This window comes from Equus przewalskii, chromosome 1 (genome assembly GCF_037783145.1).
Source record: "Equus przewalskii isolate Varuska chromosome 1, EquPr2, whole genome shotgun sequence".
Classification (NCBI taxonomy): Eukaryota; Metazoa; Chordata; class Mammalia; order Perissodactyla; family Equidae; genus Equus; species Equus przewalskii.
In genome coordinates this window covers 116,106,149-116,122,039 of record NC_091831.1, presented here as the reverse complement: position 1 = coordinate 116,122,039, position 15,891 = coordinate 116,106,149, and the positions used below count along the sequence as shown (strand labels likewise).

At 48.4% G+C, this 15,891-nt stretch overlaps 2 protein-coding genes across 13 annotated transcripts in view; one reads left to right on the top strand and one right to left on the bottom strand.

The window, feature by feature from the left end:
* Nucleotides 1-15,891, bottom strand: part of IDH3A (isocitrate dehydrogenase (NAD(+)) 3 catalytic subunit alpha) — an 80,952-nt gene that overhangs the window by 8,489 nt on the left and 56,572 nt on the right. For 8 of the 12 annotated variants that reach the window (XR_011526211.1, XR_011526237.1, XR_011526243.1 and 5 more), the window contains 2 exons: nt 11,122-12,152; nt 6,138-6,247 (listed from right to left, as the gene is read on the bottom strand). Coding sequence is in view for 2 of the 12 variants with exons in the window: in XM_070573276.1 (XP_070429377.1) it covers nt 6,242-6,247 (6 nt within the window). In the remaining 10 variants the exon portion in view is untranslated. Of the gene's footprint in view, nt 1-3,065; nt 6,248-11,121; nt 12,153-15,891 lie in introns of those variants that run through there. The other 4 variants (XR_011526216.1, XR_011526206.1, XM_070573276.1 and 1 more) reach the window with 2 other exon arrangements.
* Nucleotides 1-15,891, top strand: part of ACSBG1 (acyl-CoA synthetase bubblegum family member 1) — a 59,880-nt gene that overhangs the window by 27,686 nt on the left and 16,303 nt on the right. The window contains 7 exon segments of the mRNA XM_070573188.1: nt 4,143-4,363; nt 4,843-4,931; nt 5,240-5,360; nt 13,277-13,357; nt 13,448-13,597; nt 13,937-14,113; nt 14,905-15,086. Of these exon segments, the coding sequence (XP_070429289.1) occupies nt 4,143-4,363; nt 4,843-4,931; nt 5,240-5,360; nt 13,277-13,357; nt 13,448-13,597; nt 13,937-14,113; nt 14,905-15,086 (1,021 nt within the window).

Sequence of the window (15,891 nt, the reverse complement as noted above, 5' to 3'; positions counted from 1 at the left end):
TAATTTTGTTTTTTTTGAGGAAGATTAGCCCTGAGCTAACTGCTGCCAATCCTCCTCTTCTTGCTGAGGAAGACTGGCCCTGATATAACATCTGTGCCCATCTTCCTCTACTTTATATGTGGGACGCCTACCACAGCATGGCTTGCCACGCAGTGCCATGTCCGCACCCAGGATCCGAACCGGCGAACCCTAGGCCGCGGAAGCAGAACGTGAGAACTTAACTGCTGTGCCACTGGGCCAGCCCCCACATAATTTTTTTAAGTGTGAGCCAACATTTAAAAATCAAGTGATTATAAATTTGCTTAGAAACATTTAAAAATCAGGTGATTGTACATAAGCACCTAGATTTCAAGTAACTCTTTGTCTCCATTCCTTCTAGGCACCAAAGCCTAGAGCTAAAGAGCAGCCACCCACTTTAGATGAGGTGTGTGCCCTCCCACCCCTAAAGTGCCCACAAGCCCCTGGGGCCTCCCTGACACTGAGGCTGGGGTCAGTACAGTTATTGTCCTTGTAGTGCAGTGTTCCTTAGGGAAGGATTGCACTGTTCCTTGTCTTTATCAAAAGCAGAGGGACAAAAGGCAGACTAGAAGAGCCATGTGTCTCAAGGAAAACGAGAGGGAGCCTATTTCTTGGTGGAAACGAAGACTGTGCCTCTGTGGTTCACATGCAAATCCTGAGGCACTTTATTCATTTATTATTTATTATTATACATTATTTATTATGATGCTGATACATTACCCACCTGGCCCCTAAGGGCATTTTGGGTTTCCTACCCTTGATTAACACAATAGTAACATGATCCTTTGTTTTCTCCTGTGGCTAAAAAGCAACAGCAGCAACACCAACAAAATAAAACCTAATTCCTTGTATGTATATTTGTATAAGGATGACGTACACACACCGGATGTCAACAGTGGTATCTAAAGAGGTAGAATTAAAGAGGGCCTATGACTTTTTATATCATATGCTTGTAAATTATTTAGTAGTTCTCAGAACAAGTATGTACTGTTTTGTGATTTTAAAAGAAGATCGTAAGTGTTAAAGTTAAACCTTTTGGCTGAGGGAAGCTTGAGCAACAGATCATAAGACATAACTCTGATTTTCTTGGCAACCCAGGGCAACGGGTAAATACAGTGGAGCATGAGCCTCTGGAAGTGCCCACAGGAAAACCCACGTTTTCTGTCTGAGCACCAGGAGGAATCTGTGCCAGGGAAGGAAAATGAACTACCGGCTTGAGCAGTCTCTCTGCTGGGCTATCTCACAGACTCTTTGTGCCTGTTTAGGAGGTCAGTGTTGTTCTCCCATTTTTTTAAGCAGTTTTATTGAGGTATAATTTATATGCCATCAAATTTACCCATTTTACTGTATGACTCAATGATTTTTAGCAAATTTACGGTTGCACAAATGTCACCACAATGCAATTTTAGAATATTTTCATCACCCCATAAAGATTCTTAGCATCCATTTGTTGGCACTCCCCATTCCCACCCCAGTGCCAGGCAACCACTAATCTGCTTTCTATCATTCCTGCCTTTTCTGGGCATTTCATAGAAATGGAATCAGACAATAGGGGGTCCTTTCTTCTGCCTTCACCGAACATGTTTTTGTTTCATCCATATTGTAGTGTGTATCAGTACTTGGTTCCTTTTTAGAGCTGAAGAGTATTCCAGCATATGGATATACCATGTTTTGTTTTTCATTTCCCATTTGATGGACATTTGGTTGTTTCCACTTTTTTTTTTTTTTTTCCGAGGAAGATTAGCCCTGAGCTAACATCTGCTGCCAATCCTCCTCTTTTTTGCTGAGGAAGACTGGCCCTGAGCTAACATCCATGCCCATCTTCCTCTACTTTATATGTGGGATGCCTACCACAGCATGGCCTGCCACGCAGTGCCATGTCTGCATCCAGGATCTGGACCAGGGAACCCAGGGTCACCAAAGCAGAGCGTGTGCCCTTAACTGCTGCGCCACCGGGCCAGCCCCTGTTTCCACTTTTTGACTATGATAAATAATGCTGCTATGAGGATTTGTGAGCAACTCTGTGTGGGGATGTACATTTTCATTTCTCTTGGATAGATACCTCAGAGTGGAATTGCTGGGTCGTACAGTAGATTTATGTTTAACTTTTTAAGAAACTGCCAAAGTGGCTGTACCATTTTACATTCCCACCACCACCATATGAGGGCTGCAATTTCTCCACATCCTTGCCAACCCCTCACACTTTAAGATGGTTAAAACGGAGCTGGGAGGAGGATGACTTGCCAGGTCACTCAGCGGGGCGTGGCAGAACTGAATTTGAACCCAGGTTGACCTGACTGCACAGGTTGCCGTCTCGCCCTGGTCTGTTTGCGGGCATGGACTTTTGCAAAGTGCAGAGGTTGGAGACTCTGAAAAGGCTGATGACTGGGGTCTGCCAGGCTGGGGTCCCAGGATATGGGAATGGGCTTGGAGAAGTCTGAGGAGTGATCAGAGGGGGGCCCTCAGGAGCCCTTGGTTCATACCTCCACCCAAGGGTGCTGGGCCCCCGCAGTGGCTAGTGGTGAGGCCTCCATCTGGGGAGGTGGTGGTGGATGTGGCCAGCATGGTCTTGACCTCTGCCAATACACAGGGCCTCTCCTGGGTGAGCTGCTCTCTGCCCCACCCTGCATTCCCACGGGCTGCCACACCCCTGCCTCATATATTTCTTTCTCCTGTTTGGGCCTGAATATGGCCTCTCGTTCCCTGTTCCTAGCCTCCACGGGAAGAAGAATGGGCTCTCCTGTCCCAGTCCCAGGATCTTTATCTCTTTCTGCCAACCTTAGGGTCCACGTGCACCCTAAGAGTGTTGAAGGGACAAGTCCCTCCAGTCCATCTGCCTGCCTCCGGGAAAGGCCAGTCACAGGCCACCCTGTTGGTGCCACCTCAAGATGAACATCCGCTGAGGCTGGGCCTCTCCATTTCAGTGTGGGTCCAGCCAGCAGATGGCAGAGCAGCCCCAGTCATCCTAGTCAGCCCTCACTCTCCCTCCCCATAATTATCTTCTTAGAATGACCACCCTGGCTCAGAGCAAAGAGGCCCCACAGACAAAAGGGTCTAGACCACTCATCCAAGCCTCCTTTGCAAACAACCTAGAGAACTTGGATTCTCTAGTTCCTCCAGGAGGAAGAATGAAAGTGTGCATTTATTGAGTACCAACTATATGCCAAGGCTCTTGCATACACAGCATTTCTTTTGATTGTCATATCATCTCTGAGAACTGAATCCTCACCTTTCCCCCGAGAAAACAGACTCAGAGGTTAAATGGCTTGCCCCAAATCTCACACATTAAATGTAAATCTCTGTTCCCACCTAGCACACACACAAAGTAAGCTTAAAGGCTGAGTGATGCCCCGGACATTGCCTCAAATGTGAGCAGTGTCACCAGGCACACCTTTCCTGCTGTGTGACCTCGGGAAAATGACTGAGTCTCTCTGAGCTGCAGCTGTCCCATCTGTAAAATGGAGCTATCAGATCCATGTTGTGAAGACTGGATGCGATCCCTATTTGAGGGATTTGGCATGGTTCCTGGCAATCGGCAAGAATGAGCAAAGACTGTTTTATTGTCTTCTGGGATGTGGAAACTTTTCAGGCCGGTGATCAGAGCCTACTGGTTTTCAGTCTCCTCTAACACCTTGGGAGGGTTGCTACTTTTGATACTTTGACCTTCTATCCAATTGGGTCTGTCTCCAACCCATTCTCAGGAGACAGAGGAAGGGTGAAAACCCTGAAGGCACATTGAGATCTGACAGTCCTACTCTTCTGAGGCAGCCCAAACTCCATTACCCGCTGCCGAGCCTCAGGGGGCAAATTCCAGCTGGTATGAAGACAGGAAAAGGTCTAGGGGCCTCATCGTCTCCAAGGCCTCCGTCTCCCCTCCAGCTATTCCCTCTCCTCTTCCTTGCTGCACCCTAAAGCCTTGCCCATCCTTCAAGACTGTCAGATGTCCTGCTTTACACAGCCTCCAGCCTACCCTAGACCCTGGCTTGTCTACCAGCCCCCATGGCCCAGTGCCTAAGGCATCGTCGGGGCCAGAGGGCTCGGAGCTCTGCCCAGGGCAGGACAGGGGCTCCCTGGGGACAACTCGGGCTGGCGTGATCCAAACTGTGGTCTCCCCCACCCTGCAGAGGAGGCACTGTGGACGACTCGGGCCGACGGGCGGGTACACCTGCGCATGGACCCCAGCTGCCCACAGCCTCCCTACACCGTGCATCGGATGTTCTACGAAGCCCTGGACAAGTATGGGGACCTCAGCGCTCTGGGCTTCAAGCGCCAGGGCACGTGGGAGTACATCTCTTATTCCCAGTACTACCTGCTTGCCCGCAAAGCTGCCAAGGGCTTCCTGAAGGTGAGGGGGCCCTCAGGGCGCAGCCTTTCCCCTCCCCAGGCCTGCCTTCCAGCACTGGGCCCTCTCCGGCCTCCTCCCCAAAACCCTACCAGGCCAGCCATTAGAAATGATAATTGTAAAAATCACTACCATTTACTGAGCTAATGGTGTGTGCTGGGCCGTGGACTGAGGGTTTTACATTGACTGAGCCCTTACACGTGCAGGCACTTGATATGAGCTTTTCACGTGTGACCACATTTAAGGTGGGCTGGGAAGCCTGATGTGCTGGGCTAAGGGACTCCCTGGGAAGGCCCTGGGAGGGGCAGCAAGGGCTGTTGAGTGGCTGATTACCTAGGGCATTCTCTGACTGGGTGGGCCCTGGGAGGGTGGTCCCTGAGATGGGCCTACAGGGTCCCCTGCAGTCTGGAAGGGGGCTTGATGGGAATAAGAGGCCCCCTTCCCTGCCTGGCTGACCTGGCCTGTTTGCCTTTGGCCTGGAGCTCGGCCTGGAGCGGGCCCACAGCGTGGCCATCCTCGGCTTCAACTCCCCGGAGTGGTTCTTCTCAGCAGTGGGCACAGTATTTGCAGGGTGAGTGGCTGGGGTAGGGGCAGAGTCTCCAGTGGGTTGGAGGTGGGTGGAGAGTAGAGAAAGGGTTATTATCTCTTTTACAGGCCCCCCTACAACATCCCATCTCTTCCCTTGGGCCCTCTGCAGACCCACCTTTGGCCTGTTCCCTGCCTGGAGGGGGCTATTCTGAGCTGGTCTGGGAGCTCTGCCTGTTCCGCCCATGGGAGCTCTCTGGGGCCAGGGCTTGTAGGTGTATCAGGCAGGGGGCTGGGCTGAGGGGGAGGCCCTCTGCACCTGCCCAGACATGAATCCTCCCGGATCTCCTGCAGTGGCATCGTCACCGGCATCTACACAACCAGCTCCCCTGAGGCCTGCCAGTACATCGCCCAGGACTGCCACGCCAACGTCATCATAGTCGACACACAGAAGCAGCTGGAAAAGATCCTGAAGGTTAAGGGGAAAGGGGCAGCAGGCATGGGGGTCAGAGGCTGGGTGTCCTCGTGGACCTCCAAATTACAAAGGACTTTTCCACTCTCATTTCCAGAGTCCTCCCTCATCTTCAACAGCCTCACCCCTTCCCCCCAACACACACACACACACACATAGAGAGCAAGACAGGGCAATGGCTACCTACCCATTTGCCAGGTCAGAAAATTGAGCTCAGAAAGCCCAAGGGACATGCCCTAGGTCACCCAAGAAGTGGAGAATAGGGCATTGGCCTAGGACTCCCAGCCAGGCAACTACTGCCCGTGGCCTTCCCTTCAGGGCAGCGTCTCCTGAGAGGGGGCTGGGTCCTCTCCTGGGTTGAAGGGTTGTGTGCACCAAGGGCGGCTCAGGGCTCGGACACCTTGAGCACTCAAGTCTGACTCTCAGTGGGGAGTGAGGGTGAGGGCTGCCACAGGGCTGGGGTTGGGCCAAACCAGAGCAAGTGCTGCAGGGTTTTCTAAAGACAAGAGGGGCATAGCAGGAGCTCTTGAGCCTGCTGGCTCTTTTCTAGAGCATTGATGATGCCTCTTGACTCATTTTAGACCTGTCCTTGATTGGCTCTGTCCTCACATGCACCATGTTGGCGTGTGGTGGCGTGGGGAGACCTCTGTGCCAAAGCTGCACTCAGCAGCCTGTGAGATCCTCCCTGTGTCCCAGAGGAGGCCTCCAGGATTGACGTGTTGGCTTGGCTCGGCTCTGGTTCTGGACATGTCGCATGGGCCTAAGCTCCCCACATTGTACCTGAAGGTGGGAGAAGTGGTCTTCAACCTTCCGGGGCTGTGGGACGTGGATCCTCAGGGGGGCCAGCGCAGGTGCCTTTCCTCAGCTCAACCAGAGAGGTCTCCTCAAGCCTGAAAGAAAGAAGCAAGCTTGGGCCCATGGTTCCCAACAGGGCAGCACCAGAGTCTCTGGGGCAGGCCCAGGCCATAGCCCAGACCCCCAAGGCAGGACTGATTGGAGGGCATCACCAAATCAGAGTATATTTTAGCTCAGTGAGGCCATGAGCAGCCCAGGCTGACAAAGGCTGGTTCACAGCAATATAAAGAAAAGACCTGGGAAAACCTCAGAGCTGCCCAGGCGAGAGTACAAAGGCTTCTTGACAGAGTTTAAGCTGGGAGGTGGCCTAGGGAAGTGGTCAAACACACAGGCGATGCGGCTGGACTGACCAAGCTCAAATCCTGCGTGGCCTTGGAGAGGCAATAGCAGCCAGCCCAGAGGCTGTTAGGCAGTAACTCTTAGGCAGGTACCTGGCTCTCGGTGGCCTCCTGTGTTAGTTTGCTAAAGCTGCCATGACAAAGTCCCACAAACTAGTGGCTTCTGGTGGGTTGCTGGCAATCCTTGCTGTTCCTTGGCTTGTAGAGGCATTGCCCCCACTCTGCCTTCCTCTTCACATGGCATTCTCCCTGTGTGTCTTCACATCCATCTTCCCTCTGTGCATTTCCCTGTGTCCAAAGGTCCTGCTTATAAGGACATCAGTCATATCAGATGAGGGCCACCCTAAGGACCTCACTGAAATTTGGTTTCCTCTGTAAAGACCCTATTTCCAAATAAGGTTACAGTCTAAGATACTGAGGGTTAGGACTTTGATATATCTTTTTGGGGGACAGAATTCAACCCACTGCAGTACCACATAAGTGCTTTTAAATTGTTATATTGTTAAAGTCTTGACTCATATGAGAAGAAAGAAAGGAGTTCTTTTCAAAACTTAGGGAGCTTTTAGAGCTCAGAGGGCCCGGGGAAGGCAACTCATCCAGTGCCCACCCTCTCTCCATTTCACACATGAAGAAACAGACCCAGAGGAGAAAAGGAGGTGGCCCCACAGCTCAGTAGTAGTAAGAATGACATGGATGCTGTTCACAGAGTGCTGGCTCCACTGGGCACCTCGTGTACATCACAGCAGCCCTGAGAGACGGGTCCTACAACCCACCTTACAGGCAAGGAAGCAGGGTCAGAGAGGTGAAGTACGACTTACACAAAGCCCCATCCCTTACAAGTGGCAACATAGGGACGGAAGCTCAGGCCCTCTTTACTCCAGGTTCTTATGAGGGAATCATAAGAACCATTTGTGAGAGAAATTGAGGGGGCCACATCTTTCCAGGGGGCATCATTTATACAACGTTTATTAAGTCCCAGGGCCTGCCCTAATATTACCACTGAGGCATAGCCGACCCTCCAGCTTAAGGGGGCAAGGTGCCCTATCAGGACTAAAAGGAAATACATTACCTAGCTGTGGTGGCTCCTCACAGCCCTGGGAGCCCAGGACCACGGTGGGAGGGGGGGCCTATGGGCCCCTTACCCCCACCAGAGTCTGGGCAGGGAAATGGGTGAGCAACTATAGGGTCAACACCCCTCAAGCAGGGCCGGCTTCATGGGCATGTCTCCTGTGCATCACGCAGGGCCCTGTGCTTGGCTTAATGCTCTGCTGCTGCCATTCTTAATAAGTTTTGAACAAGTGCCCCACATTTGCACTCTGCACTCAGCCCTGCAAAGCATGTAATCAGTCCCGGCCACAGGCTCCAGACCCCCTCTGACGGTTGGCTCTAATCCACATAAATGCTCTCTCTTTGATGCCATTTGGGGATTATCTCGAAAACCCTCTTTTTCACAGGGGCTTTGAATCTGCTTTTGTTTTACCATTAGGGTTTATGAGATGGACTCACTTTACCAATGCAGGGATGGTCTTCCTCCGCGGGGGTCCTTTTCTGTCTCCTTTTGAACCCTGTGTTTTCAGGATCTCTTATTCTGAATGTCTGCATTCTGTCTGACTTGGATAAATGATTGAAACTGAGAGAGGAGATATGTGTGTGGATTATGCAGCTCAAAACGAATTGCTCTGAGAGACCGAGGTGAGCCTGAGTTGTCTGCAGCGCCTCCTTCTCACCCTCCCCTACCCCAAGCATGCAGGCCCCTCACTAAACAGAAAGGGAACAGTGGCCAGCAGGGATGTCCCATCATTGGCCTGTCCAGGCACCCTAGGACTCTGTGGGCTTGCTTTCCTCAGGTGTGGAGGCTTCGTAGACCCCAGAGGCCCTCGCCAAGAGCTGACCCAGGTTCTCCCAGGCCAGCTTCACCTGAGGCCTGGATGTTCTAAGATTTCCTTGAGAGCTAAGCTGACAGGGGCCTCGGCTGCCAAGTACACAACGGTTAGCCCATCTCCTCAGCTTCACCCACCAAAGTCACCCACTCTTCAACATGGCGCTCATATCAGAATCCTGGGGTGGGGAGGGCGGTAGAGCTTTTGAAGGGCCCCCAATAGATTTTGCCACGTCCCTCAGGGAGCCAACCCCCTCTGCACTGACCGTTGATCTGATCCAAATGCCCTCCTCCAGCCCCATTTTGTAACTGAAGAAACTGAGGCCTAGAGTTAGGAAATATCTACCCTAGGAAATTACTCAAAATAACATTTGTGGGGCCAGCCTGGTGGCACAGCGATTGAGTCCACACATTCTGCTTTGGCGGCCCAGGGTGCACAGCCTGGATCCTGGGCACAGACCTGCGCCCTGCTTATCAGGCCGTGCTGTGGCAGGTGTCCCACATACAAAGCAGAGGAAGATGGGCACAAATGTTAGCTCAGGGCCAATCTTCCTCAGCAAAAAGAGGAGGATTGGCAGCAGATGTTAGCTCAGGGCTAATCTTCCTCAAAAAAAAATAATATTTGTGTTATGGAAAATTTCCAAACAAACAAACAAAAATAGAAGAGTTTACTGGACCTTTTAATATCAGTCATCCAGATTTAATCCTCATCAGTGGTTTTTTATCATACTCATTTTGTTGATTCACCTTTTTTGTTGAAGAATTTGAAGGCAAATCTCTGACACCAGTCATTTCACCCCTTGACTATTTCAATATGCATCTCTAAAAAATATGAAATTTTCCTTAAATAATCACAGTCACTTTATCACCTCTAACACAAGTAAAACAATTATTTCATATTATCTAATACCCACAATGTCTTTTTACAGTCAGTTTCTTTGAATCAGGATCTAAACCTGGCCCACATATGCTGCATGTGGTGGTGCTTCTCAAGTGTCTTTTAACTCAGAACAAAGCCCAACCTTTTGTTTTCTTTGCATAAACCACTAGGGCCCCAGACCAACAACATCAGCATCTCCTGGAAACTTATTAGAAATGCAAATTCTCAGGCCCCACCCCAGACCCACTGAATCAGAAACTCTGGGTGTGGGGCTGGCACACTGTGCTGAACATGCCTCCAGGTGATTCTAACATGGATTCAAGTGTGAGAACCGCTGCTGTCAATATACTGCAGAAACTAGGTCAGCCATTCTGAAGTGTCCCGCATCCTGGATTGGTCTAACTGGTTCCTCTCACTGTCCTTCAACTTCTTCCTCTAACCTCTGTACTTCCTGTTAGAGCCAAAGGCTTCTTACAGTTCAGATTAAACATTTATTGGCAAGAACACCCCAGAGGTGACGCTGTGTACTTCATATTGCACCACCTCCAGAGGCAAATGATGTCAGCTGGTACCACTTGTAGTGATGATAAGGTTCATCAGTGGGTTCAGGCGGTGGCCACCTGCTCCTCCACTGTGAAGTTCCCCATCAACATTTCTCCATTGATGATCTCTGCCTGAATTAATTATTTTATGACAGATGGCAAAATGTTGGTTTTCTAATCATCAGTTAGGATTCTTTTCTAAAAGAAGAACTTTCTCTTCTCATCTGGGGCTCTTTGCTACCTGAAGCACCCTGTTTGTACAGAACAGGTGTGGTAGACAGAATAATGGTCTATTGGTGAATGTTCCCTGCATATTTGAAAGAATGTACATTCTGCAGTTGTTGGGTAGAATGCTCTATAAATGTTAAAAATGTCACCTTGGTTGATGATGTTATAACGTTGTTTACATTATCTATATCAATGTTGATTTTCTGTCTACTTTTTCTATCAAATACTGAGAAAGGTAGTGTTGAAATCTCCAGTTATTATTGTGGATTTATCTATTTCTCCTTTCAGTTCTATCCATTTTTGCTTCATGTATTTTGAAGCTCTGTTATGTGCATACATATTTAGATTCTTATGTCTTCTTGATGAATTAATCCCAATATCATTAAGAAATGTCCCTCTTTATTTCCTGGTAACAGTTCTTGTTCCAAAGCTCCTTTGTCTCAAATTAATATAGCCACTCAAGATTTCTTATGGTTAATGTTCGCATGGTGTATATTTTTGTATTGTTTTACTTTTAACCTATCTGTGTCCTTATATTTAAAGCAAGTTTCTTGTAGACAGCGTATAGTTGGATCTTGTCTTTTTATCCAATCTGACAAAATTGTCTAGAAATCTACCAGTTGGCTGTTTCCTATTTGTCTCATCTGTTTTTCATTCCTTTCCCCCTCTTTCCTGACTTCTTTTGGATTGAATTTTTGTTTTCATTTTGTTTTGTTTTTTGGTATTCCATTTTATCTCCACTGGCTTATGAGCTACCCCTCTTTGTTATTTTGTTAATGTTTGCTCTATGGTTTACAATATACATTTTTAACTTATCACAGTCTACTCTCAAATAACATTATAACATCATAATATAATATTATACCACTTTACAAATAATGTAGGAATTTTACAATGGTATACTTCCAGCTCTCCTCCCATCCTTTGTGCTGTTGTCATCCATTTTACTTCTACACAGTTTATAAACCCTACAATACATTGTTTTAAACCGTCACCATTCAAAGAAATTTTAAAAGAAGGGAAAAATGTCTTTTATACTTACCCACATATTTGCCACTTCTGGCACTCGTCATTTCTTTATGTAGACCCAAGTTTCATCTGATTTCATCTTCCTTCTTTCTTAAGAATTTTGTTCAATGTTGTCTGTGATACAAGACTGATTACAAAACATTCTCTCAGCAGCTTTTTGTCTCAAAATGTGTTTATTTTTGCCTTAATTTTTTTGAAAGATATTTTTAGAATTATGATATGATATATTTAGAATGTATTTATTTTAGAATATATTTCTATGATATGATATATTTAGAATTATGGGTTAACAGAGTTTCTTTTTTCCTTTCAGCCTTTTAAAGAGTCCATTCCAATATTTTCTACTTTGCATAGTTTCTGACAAGAAGTCTATGATTTCTCATCTTTGTTCCTCTCCACACGGTGTATCTTGTTTCTCTGGCTGCTTTTAAGATTTTTTTTCTTTATCACTAGTTTTCAGCAATTCGATTATGTTGTGTCTTTGTGTGGTTTTCCTTTGTGTGTATCCTGCTTGGGGTTCATTGAGTGTCTTGAATTGGTGGGTTTATAGTTTTAATCAAATTTGGAAATTTCTCACACTAGTTTTCAATTTTTAAAAACTATTTCTTGGGCTTCCAGTTACATGTATGTTAGATGTCTTGGTATTCTCTCATAGGTCATTTTGTTTCCAGTATTGATGCAAATAATCAATAATTAATCTACAGTAAAGAACAGAAGGGAGTTTTAATCGAGCCAATCTGAGGACTGTGGCCCAGGAGAGTAGTGTTCACAAAGGAAGAAAGCGCTCTAGAGAAGGGCTGGTCTTCAGCACAGTTATCTACCATCTTGGAACAGAGAAACGTACATCCAGCATGACAGGTGTACCTTCTTTCAAGATTCAAGGAGAGGGGCCAGCCCCATGGACGAGTGGTTAAGTTCACGTGCTCCGCTTCAGCAGCCCAGGGCGCGGACGTGGCACTGCTTGTCAGGCCACGTTGAGGTGGCATCCCACGTGGCACAACCAGAGGCACTCACAGCTAGAATATACAACTATGTACTGGAGGGCTTTGGGGAGAAGAAGGAAAAAAAGAGAAGATTGGCAACAGATGTTAGCTCAGGTGGCAATCTTTAAAAAAAAAAAGATTTCAAGGAGACATTTTGTTACAGATTGGCAGGTACATTGTGGGGCAACATGACATGGGTGTCATGGGAAGGGAAACACTGGTTTTGGCACCACAGGGAGTGAAGCATCATCTTTATCTTCAAAGAGTACATTCTTTACTGTAGGATGGTGAGCTAAAGCAGATGTGCAATGTATGTTTGACAGGCCGCAAGTCAGGCTCCTCTGGTTAAAAGCAAATTTAGGCCAAATCAAGTTTAAACCAGACGAGTTTCTTTATACATCGTAGTATTTCAAATTTTTCTTAGATCAGCAGTTTTTTTTCTTCTCTCTGAACTTCATTTTGAGACTTGTGTTTAAGCCTTTTCAGAGCAGGTTTAGATAGCCTTTACTCTAAGGCTAATTTAGCCCCATTACTAAGACCCGACCCTTCTGGGGTCCCTACTTCATGCCTCATGAGATCCCTCCATTCTGGCTGATGGAATGGGCTCTTCTTTGTCTCTAGCCCCAGTCGCTGTCCTTTCTCCAGCTTCATGGGGTTTCACCCTGTGCATGTGCAGACTGGTATTCAGCCAAAGACTTAAAAGGACTCCTAAAGAGATGTCTAGAACTCTCTCTACATAGTTCTCTCCTCTCTGGTATTTGGTCCCACAAATTCCAGCCACTTGGGCCTTCCTTAACTTGGGTCTCTGTCACCTCAACTCAGTGAGACGACTGAGTTGTCTCCCTCTCTGTCTCCTTCTTCCTCGCCCTCTCTGCCTCTCTGTTCTACAGTTAAATAGTTCTCTGCCATAGAACTAGATCATAGTTTGTTCAACCAGGCCCAGATGGCTTGGTTTTCCTTTCACGGAGAGACATTCCAGCCCCCTGCTTATCCCACCTTTACCACTCAAAGTTCTCATGATGGGAAAACTGCATGAAGAGTAGCAAGTGTCCTGCTGGGTCAAAGGTCAGAGCTGGAGAACCCAGCAGCCTTTGCCACAAAGTGACTGCCGGGCAGAGATGGGGCTCTTCTCAGGAGGTGGCTTTTTTTTTTATGAAACCCCATTTATTGTTCCTGTCAATGCAGATCTGGAAAAATCTGCCACATCTGAAGGCAGTGGTGACATATCGAGAACCTCCTCCAAAGAAGATGGCCAATGTGTACACGGTATGGGTAGAGGGGCCCTGGGTATCAGGTGGGGCCTCTCTGGGCCCACCTAGCTGACCTGGGCTGTCTGATTTCTCCTACCTGCCACAGATGGAGGAATTCATGGAGGTGGGGAATGAGGTGCCTGAGGAGGCCCTGGACACCATCATTGATGCCCAGCAGCCCAACCAGTGCTGTGTGCTAGTCTACACATCGGGCACCACCGGGAACCCCAAGGGCGTGATGCTGAGTCAAGACAATGTAGGATAGATGCCCAGATGGGTGGGGGTGGGCTGTGGGTGGATCTGTCACAACAGCCCTGGGGAGGTTCCTCTGGCTTCTCAGCTCAGGGAGCTGGGATAAGTAGGACAGCCCATCAATCTGTGGTTCAGACTGAGCCCAGCAAAAGAGAGTAAGACAGAGAGGGGAGGGAAAGGGAGGGTAGGCCTGTCCCTGGGGGTTTCCTGCAGAGATGTGCAGGAGGGCAAACACCCTGGGGATCCCTCCAGAAGTAGCCCAAGCCCCCAGGATGGCCACAGATGTGAGTACTTCCAGGGCTTGCTTGTAGACACTGCCAGGGCCCATCTGCCTGTCCTCCAGATCACATGGACAGCACGGTACGGCAGCCAGGCCGGTGACATCCAGCCAGCAGAAGTCCAACAGGAGGTGGTGGTTAGCTACCTTCCCCTTAGCCACATTGCTGCCCAGATCTATGACTTGTGGACAGGCATCCAGTGGGGGGCCCAGGTCTGCTTTGCCGAGCCTGATGCCCTGAAGGTCAGTCTGCCTCTCTGCCTGCATGGGTACCTGAGTATGTGTGCAAGGGCATCCCCAAGTGTATATTTGTGTCTATGGGCCCTGTGTGTGCATTCGTGAGTGTGTGGGTTTCCTGTACATTTATCAGTCAGAATTCTTTCAGCTACAATTAGCACAGCCTGACTCAAATGACCAAATAAGAAGGGAAACTGATAAAATTACATAAAGGAAGTAGAGTTAGAGTAGTTCGGTGGGTCCACCATGCTATCAAGGATAGGCCATCCTCAGAATAAGGTCACAAGATGGTCACAGCTGGCCACAGTGCTGCACTGCATCCCAATCTCATAAACTACACTTATTCTTTGGAAGCTTATTTTAACCATGAGGAGAATTTTCCCAGAAGCCCCCTAGCAGATTCCCCCCACCCAACATCTCATTGGCCCAAATGGTGTCACATGTCCGTTCCTAAATCAGTCACTGCTTAGGGGAATGGGAGTATCATGTTAGAGTGAGACTCATAAAGATTCACTGCCCCAGACTAGGAGGGGACTGAGGTACTTCGGAAGCATCTGGCCACTCTGATACCTGAACTACATCAGAGTTCTGTTAGCTATAAAGGGCAATGAGGGGATGGCTGTTGAGTCACAGCCAATAGTATATGACACAAGTTGCATGGAGATGTGTGTGCACCTGTATGAGCATCTGTGTGCAGGATGCCTGTGAGGTGTGTGCATACTGACTCTGGTGCAAGGAGCTTCCTGGTCCCAGCTGGCCCTGAGCTAGCAGGCCTATCTCTCTCTGGGGGTGAACAGGGGAGCCTGGTGAACACACTGCGGGAGGTGGAGCCCACATCCCATATGGGAGTGCCTCGGGTGTGGGAGAAGATCATGGAGCGGATCCAGGAGGTGGCGGCTCAGTCTGGCTTCATCTGGCGCAAGATGCTGCTGTGGGCCATGTCAGTGAACTTGGAGCAGAACCTCACCTGCCCAGGGAGGTACAGAGGGCTGGACGGCAGGAGGCCTGGGGAGTCAGCAGGGTTGGGTCATAACCTCAGTACACAACCAAGGATCTGATAGGCCAGGCTTGTCTTAGCCCCACTAACCTGTCGGCTCTGGAGATCCCCGTACAGAGGTCCTGTCCTCTTCCCAGATTCCCACAGGAGACAGTCACCTCACCTTTGGGTTCTGACTGGGAGGACTGACTTACTCTTTCTGAGGTGGATTCACCTCCCTGGGAGCAGCTCCTGACACAGACTCCTGAGGGTCTCCTGACCTCAATAGGTGGCTAGAGAAGGAGCCACAGTGATGAGGGCTTTCCATCATCCCAAGTAACCATTCGGGTCTCTCCCCCACAGCCTTTTGACTGCTTTTTAAATTCCCACACAGTGCTGTGGGAGGGTCAATGGCAAAAATCTGGCCTGTTCCAATTTGGAAATATCTTCTGTTACTACTGTGTCTGTGAAACTGTATCATGTCTCATGAGACATGTCTACACGTGTCTGTAGACCTACAGCTTCATTTACACAGATATAAAAAATGAAGATGCACGAGTGACCCATTCATGGGCTTCAAAGGGGATCATACATGTTTGTACATGTGTGCCCATGCATATATACTTCAAGTCTCTGCACATGTGTATTATTGTATGCGCAGACTTTCACACATCTGGGTTGTTGCCTGTGTTCCTGTATACAATTGAATCTGTTTGTCTGATTTCCTGGCTCGACATATTTGCACACAACTACATGCACAATATGCACACTCATGTTCAGAGGCAAGGCCAATATTAAAAATATTTAC